We start from the raw sequence: 7,679 nt of genomic DNA on the forward strand, positions 1-7,679 counted from the left end.
TGTTGGTATATTCTTCATCCGCCTGGACATAAATAGTTTAGTAGCATTTTTTCCGGCACAGACAATTCAATGAATTTATTGGTTATATTTGTGTAAATTAAAATCCAACTCAAATATTTAAAAATAAGCAAAATTATACAAACAATAGTCAAACCCAACCAGTACTATCAATCCTTACCCCTACTTGATTTCCATTTTCTAATAGTGAGTTATTTACAACCCGTTGAAAATGGCCACCAAAATCGAAATATTACGGTAAATTATTAATAATATATATTTGTACATATTTTTAAAAATAAAAAAATTCAGACAGCTTAAACAAACTAACAAACCAGCAACTCATCTTTAATTTTGAACATATTTCTTAAAAATTTTGTAACCAACTAACACAAGAGAAAATATTTTACAAGCCTAGGAGTTCTGTGCTGTAATTCACCACTGTAATTGGGCTTCCTAGCATGTTGTGGTGAAAATAAACAGTATAATATCTTTATATATATAATCCATCTGTACGTGTGATGTCACTGAACCACTTCTAAACGGTTTAACTTATTTTCGAGTGGTTTTCAGTGAAATGTAGATCTTTGCGGTGCGTGTGTTCGTGAATATTAAAATTTTCAATCGAATTTATAAAAAGAAGTTAGAAGCACAAATATTTTTTTCAACAACAAAATGGAAGGATGTTGTTTTTTGTGTTGAAAAAGTTTGTTTTTGAATGTTTACAAACAACATTCGCTTTTAATGGATCCCTATCAGATTCTTTCCTTAAACTTTTTATAATTTTTTCGTATTTATTTCTTTTTACTGGATTTTTGATAAAACTAAATTCAATTCTTTCATTTGTTGATGTTTGTGAAGTTAAAGAGCTGAAACCTTTATTTATGCGGGTGAGATTCATCTGCCATTGACAGGTTATAAGCCCTGTAGATGCCTAGACTTCTATATTACTTTGTCTTAAATGTTCTTCATCTCTGTTGTAATATGTTAATATAAACAGCTCCCCAGGGAGTTGAATCCAGTCCTTGTCTACAAAAATTTGGACAAACTCAGAATATTGTCGAAAACTATTGTTCGGAGGAGAGTAAGATGTTTAAAAATCATATTACACAATGTGCATTTCAAGGTTTAGCACAAATTTTATGATTTTCGTACAAAAAATACAAATTTCTCCATTTTCAGACACAAAAATGCTCACAGATACATGAAAAAAAACATTCCATAACTGCTTAATAATACTAACTGATATTTAACACATTTGTGGAAATCGCATTCGTGAATAATGTGTACCCCTGTTGGCGAGAAGAGCCGAGTTTGACATTTGCAAAAAGAATTCTATTTTTGAAAATTAATTATTTTATATTTTGGAATTCAACTATAAACAAGTATCCAGGTACTTACTTATATTCAATATTTGAATATTGATATTTTTTAATTTTGGAATTCAATCATAAACAACTACCTAGGTACCTACTTATCAATGAAAAGTACTTTTCCAAGCTAATAGCGGGCAAAATAACGTTTGGGCAGAACAACGTCTGTCGGTCCGCTGTTAAATATATAAATTTAATAGCTGGAAAAGATACAACAACACCTACTTGATTTACCCTGCCAGTTATATCCAAAAAAATGTTGACTTTACTAAAATTCTTTCACTCAATCTTGTGAAACGTTTTGTCAGCTCATGCAGCTCTCAAAGTTCGGATAAAATCAATAATGGGGCAATATTTTTAGTCATGCAGTTTCTAAACAATCAATGGTTGCAATAAGGTTAATCATTATGGCCAATACGTGACATCTTTGTTTTAGACACCACTTCGTATTTCGTCACTGTCAATGACCGACATACAATATTAAAAGTCATCACAGTAGCTCAGTAGTAAAACGAGTAGATAAAATCGCGTGCTGTTCGTATGTACAATGCGATTAGATTACGCTTTTAATGCCTTTCAATAAACTCTCCGTCTTCGAAATGTAATAAAACAAATTGGGTAATTGAAATCGCCATGTTTTTTTAAAATTCAGAAGCATATTCAACTATCTATTGCCCAAATATCGGCCACGGTTCTGTTTGGTATCTTCAATTCTGGAGACCCAATTTTGGATGACCGTATCTTATTTTTTTTATAAGGTAATTCGACAAAGGTGTAAATTTGAAAACATACATTTTGTATGCATTAGTCGATACAATTTCACATGCATATGTATATTATATTATAGAACTTCAAAAAATTGATGGAATTACATTGGATGGGTTTTTTTGTTATTTAAAAAAAAATCCAATACAAAATAAGTTGAAAAATACAATTTACAAAATGCATGTGTACTTGATGATAAAAGTTCATTTTTATGGCGAGAGTGTTAATTTGAGTCAAGTATAATTGACAAGATTAAGAAAGGGTCTCTGAGATGGTTTGGTCATGTAGAACGAATGGACGACGAAAGAATGCTAAAACAAGTATATATGGTGAAAACGAACGGTAACGCGAGACGAGGTCGACCAAGGTAAACGTGGCATGATCAGATAAAACAAAATCTTAAGTCTGGTCATGTCAAAAGCAGACAGAATCGAAGGGTATGTATGACAAGAAGTGTGAATGTGGAAGAAGGTAGGAATGTAAGCCAGAATGGACGTGTGTGGCGATTCTCTCTGCCTACCCCTACGGGGAAATAGCCTGATGGTAGTAGTAGTGATGGTGTGCCGTATGTTGCATTGCTTAAAAACAAAGGCAGTATGAATATGTCCCGATGTTTAAGTGTTCTCAATCCCATATTTACGAGTATTTGTATTTTATTAATGAGGTTAGTGTCTACTTTATAGAGAAGCTTTATATCGTAAATAACGCGGCCATTGAATCAAAATAAAAATAAAGTTAGAAGTTGCTCGTAATTTGAATTTAAACTTGGGTTAGACATTTGGGACCTACGAGTATATGAAAGGAACTTTTGGAACTTATTTTGAATAGATTCTATAGAGTTTTCATGATCCTGGACGAGTCTTTTCGACTCGATGACTGCTCTCTAGTAAAGGTCCTTATTGTGTAGTTGTTGGCGTCTTCGCCAACATTCGGTCCTTGATTTGATTCCTAGCAGTGTGGACGTCACATATTCATTTTAAAGATGCTTAACTGCAATATGTTATTGTTCCTGATCTGGTACCTGAATCATAAGACTCTTTGCCTTACCATTATGCAATCGATGACCGAACTACGCTGCGTTTGCTTTGCCAATGACCTGATCTATGCACCACTGAGTGAGGAAAGAAGTATGATGATGATGATATTAGTATGTAATTATGAATGATTGCAGTAAATTTTCTCTTTATTCTAACTTGTTTGTGAACTTGTTGAAAATACCACCCAAAAATTAAAAAAAATGTAACAAAACAAATCTAGGTTTAAACAATCATTTTATTTTCATTTGCACGAGCTCATTTTTTTGTGAAAAAAATATTCTGTCTCTAAAACACAATCCTTGACTAATTAAAAAATATATTTAAAATATAAACGTATCGTCATGATCGTAGAACAACGATGCATGTGATTTTTTTAACTTTACATGAGAGCCGCTCAATTTTTTTTTGTCACTTCATGTCATAACTTGAGAAATACAAAAGTATATCATTTGATACTAGGTAAGTTAGGCATATATTTTTCAAACCTGGAGTATAAAGCCTTTATGAAACCTTTTCAAGATCAAATTTAAAAGAAAGTTACTGTCGCATTTTTCGCACATCCGTTGTTATTCTACGATCACGACGAAATGACTGAATAAAAATATTTAAAAAATCTTCTCTTGTTTGAAAAACTTTTGCATTTTTCTTCAATAAAGAAGAATATTTCAAATAAAAAAGTTAAATGTTCGTTAGCTTTTTCGTATCGTAAATTTCAATGTTTTTCATTTATCAAAGTAGATTTTATTTTAATTTAAAGGAAATTAAAGATGCACAAATGTACATATGTTCCCAGTTAATTATTTGGATCAAATTTTCAGTTAAAAAATTGAGAAAAGTCTTATGTTTTGAATTATAATGGTTAAATAAAGAGAAAAAGATCAAATTATTGATTGACTTTGTGGTTACACGTTCTGAAAAACTGTTACAATATTCTGACTAGCAATACAATAAATAGGGAAATAAAACATTTTATGTATTAAATTATTTTATTTTGTTTTATATAAAAACTCACGTTGATGTCATAATTTGGCTACTTACAAAAATAATAAATTAATGTACCGAGTATTGCACCATTTTACAGGAACTAAATACAATCTCATCTAAATTTGTAAGATGAGGTAGACGAAGATCAATATGTTTTTTAATTGACACTAGAATTTATTATTTTTATCATATTATTAAATGGCAAATGAGGCGGTTTGGTATAAAAGATATTAGTAATATCTGGCAATTGGTGCAGAGTATCCGTATGGAGACGAAATTCTAGCCAGGGGAGAAGAGTAGGCCAGAGGAGCTGCGTGAGATGAGTAAGCCAATGGAGCTCCGGAATAGGCAATTGGTCCAGCACCAGAATAAGCGATTGGTCCAGCAGCAGAATAAGCAATTGGTCCAGCACCCGAATATCCAATCGGTCCAGCAGCGGAGTAACCAAGAGGAGCAGCAGAATATGCAAGAGGAGCACCGGCAGAGTAAGATAATGGAGCAGAAAGACGTGACGAATATGCGAGAGGCGCGCCAGCGGAGTAAGCTAATGGAGCAGCAAGGCCAGCCGAATATGCGAGTGGAGAAGGCGCGAATCTAGCGTCAACAACAGCTGGAGAAGCCAAAGGACCAACGGCTCTAGCAGCAACGACTCCGGGGCCAGCAATGACCGGAGCAGCTCTTGCATCAACAACGGTCGGGCCGTTGGCAAAAACAGGAGCAACTGGGGCAACAGGGGCCACTGCAGCTACCAATCCTTCTTTTCTCACAACAGCGTTGAATCCGTTGATTGGGTCTGCGGTGTAGTCAACAATTCTTCTGGTTCCGTCGGCTTCCACGAGTGAGTACTGTCCTGATACTACATCCCCGTCTCTGGATTCTTGGTGAGTCTTAGAGTCTCCAGTTAAGGAGTCCTGAACATCGTAGCCGTAGCTGTATTGAGGATGAGGGTCATATTCAGTATCAACAGCGCTGACCAAAGGCGCCACGACTCCAGCCTGGGCACATACGGCAAAAGCCGCCAAACAGAAAATAACCTGAATAGAAACAAATAAAGTTTTAAGAAAATTCCAAATAATTTGTATTTATTATCTTTAAAATACTATTTTGTTATCGTTTGTCATTTTAAAAAAAAAGTCTGCTAATATTTTTATTAAACTGCGTAATAATGTAAGCGTTAATTTCCTGCAGTTTTACCTCATTATTTTATTATTTTTATTTTTATTTACCTACTTATTGTCTTTTTGGGTATTAAGGAAATTCAAATCCAAGTTGTAATTTTTGTTATTAAACAAGTTTTCAGAAAAAGCATTTTCTGGTGGATTGGATTTGAGTGGATTCAGTTTTTTCTTTTAAATAAAAATAATATTTGCGCTCTTGTAATTAACAGAAATATTTCAATTTTATGCCGTTTTCTGTAAATAAGTAAATAACTGTGCGAGAGGATTAGAAATGAATTATTTTGAACCTAAAACTTCCTGATCTGGAGTCAGCGATACTGTCTACGGGACCATAACTTTATAATGAGGAAGTTTTGTGCTACTGGAAGTTGGATATAAAAAATGTTTTTTGCACGCGGTAAAAATTAAAGCATTTAGGTGTACGGCGAAGTTTGTCGAAAGCTTATGAAAAAAATAACAAAAATGAACCTCTTATGACAAATTATTATGAAAATAAAACTACACAATTTTTATTCTTTTACAACAACACTACTGCAGTTTCGAAAGAGCTCTCCTCCCATCGACGGGTGATATAAATTTTATTTTCATAATAATTTATAGTATATAAAGTGTTACGAAGTGAATGCCGATTCAATTAACAATATTACTTGTGACGACGTCATAACTTCTTCTCAAATAACCAATCAATGATAGGTTGATTGAAAAGAACTTGTTTTGTGGTAGATTTTCGTCTTTCAGGAGGTAATTTTTTTAGCTTTTAGAAAATTTGACAGCTACGGGGTTCAACTTTTAAATGTCAGGATAACTCACCGATGAGAACTAGTGACGTCACGAGCGGGATAATTTCAAAATTACAAAAACCATGGAGATTAGTATGATAAATAAAAAATATTTAGAAAGCCACTGATCTTCCTCATAAACCTTTTTTATGAGTACTTTTTTATCTTAATTTGTTTGCACAACTTTATCAAAATACTCAAATTTTAATAAACACTCAGAAAATGTTGAAAGGTTGACATAAAAAAATTGATTAAAAGGGTGGTTTTAGACTGCACTATATGTTCCTGGACTGGCGCCTGAAGCGTAAGGCTGATCACCTGACCTTCATGTAACAGATGTTTAATGAAATATACGCTGGATTTGGTGTACCAATGCAGTGCCCTATGCGCCACAGAGGACAGATAGATACATGACGATGATGAGGTCACACGTGTCACATGCTTTTCTGCACAGAAAAAAGTATTTTGCAACGTTTTCACCAACAAACAAAATAAAAAACGCATTACGTATATAATACTGGGAAAAATAATTGATTTTATAATTTCAGCACGTATTTTTGTTCTTATTCTTAATTTTGTACCTTGAACGCCATTGCTTAGTTGAGTTAACACTTGCAGGATGCAAATAACTGAATGATGCAAAACCCTTGTTTGGTCTGGTTTATATACCTGCACGACTACCCCCTCTATCAGCCCCTCTCTCTCCCCCGCCCCTGATCTAGTTTATAGCATGTTTCAACACGCATGATGGCCACAGATATGCCAAGACGTTTTAACTTGTCATAAAATGCATAACAAGGTAAATGATGAACGAAAAGTAAAAAATATGTGTTGGTTCCAATAAATCGATTTAATTCTCTTAAAGATGTGGATTACGTTCCCACGGTGCATTCACATGTTTAATGAACATGTGTAAATGTGTTAGTGCCTGTCGATGGACGCTGCAATGTGATCAAAAAGGTTGGTAAAAAGTACTAATGACACACGGCACAACAAATCTGATTAAATGTAAAATATTAATTTATTTGGATTTAAAAAAAAAATAAAATTCACTATTTATAGTAATGTAAAATGTTAATATACATATAATATTTTCATTAAAGCTATCTATCATTTACATCATCATTCCCTATCCGCAAAAAAATGTGTTTTTATACATCAATATTATTTCATAGTACCTGGACTGGCACCCGAAGCATAAGACAGATAATTTAACGTTCATGTTGACCCCATGCTGACCACTACACCACGAGGCTGACTAACAGGAATATAAAATTAAAATTTATGTAGATTAAATGAAACTAAAAAAATAAGAGAAAACGTGGTCTTGCTTTTCTTTGTACAAACGAATTCTCGTATTTTCTTCCTGGATAATGGCACAAGAGAAGCTGATTTTTTTAACATAATATTTACCATTAACCTCTTTAACCTTTTTTTGTATAGCTCATTTCTAATGGGAGCTACGACCATCCAAAAAAGCACCCAGCGGTGCAATTTTAAACCGCTCTCGCGGCAGTAAAAAATACTTTTATCTTGCGCATTTTTTATCTAAATACTCGAAATAAA

The 7,679-nt window shown here is 33.4% G+C and overlaps 1 protein-coding gene across 1 annotated transcript; it reads right to left on the reverse strand.

The window, feature by feature from the left end:
* Window positions 1–4,156: 4,156 nt before the first annotated feature.
* Window positions 4,157–6,791, reverse strand: LOC148277576 (uncharacterized). Its single transcript, XM_088232698.1, has 2 exons — window positions 6,695–6,791; window positions 4,157–5,190 (listed from the first exon to the last, which is right to left on the reverse strand). Exons 1-2 carry the CDS (start codon window positions 6,704–6,706, stop codon window positions 4,387–4,389), a joined length of 816 nt encoding a protein of 271 aa, XP_088088824.1. The 5' UTR covers window positions 6,707–6,791; the 3' UTR covers window positions 4,157–4,386.
* Window positions 6,792–7,679: the final 888 nt, after the last annotated feature.

The sequence above is a fragment of the Micrasema longulum genome, unplaced genomic scaffold (genome assembly GCF_059751315.1).
Source record: "Micrasema longulum isolate JH-2025_06_02 unplaced genomic scaffold, ASM5975131v1 h1tg001010l, whole genome shotgun sequence".
Lineage (NCBI taxonomy): Eukaryota > Metazoa > Arthropoda > Insecta > Trichoptera > Brachycentridae > Micrasema > Micrasema longulum.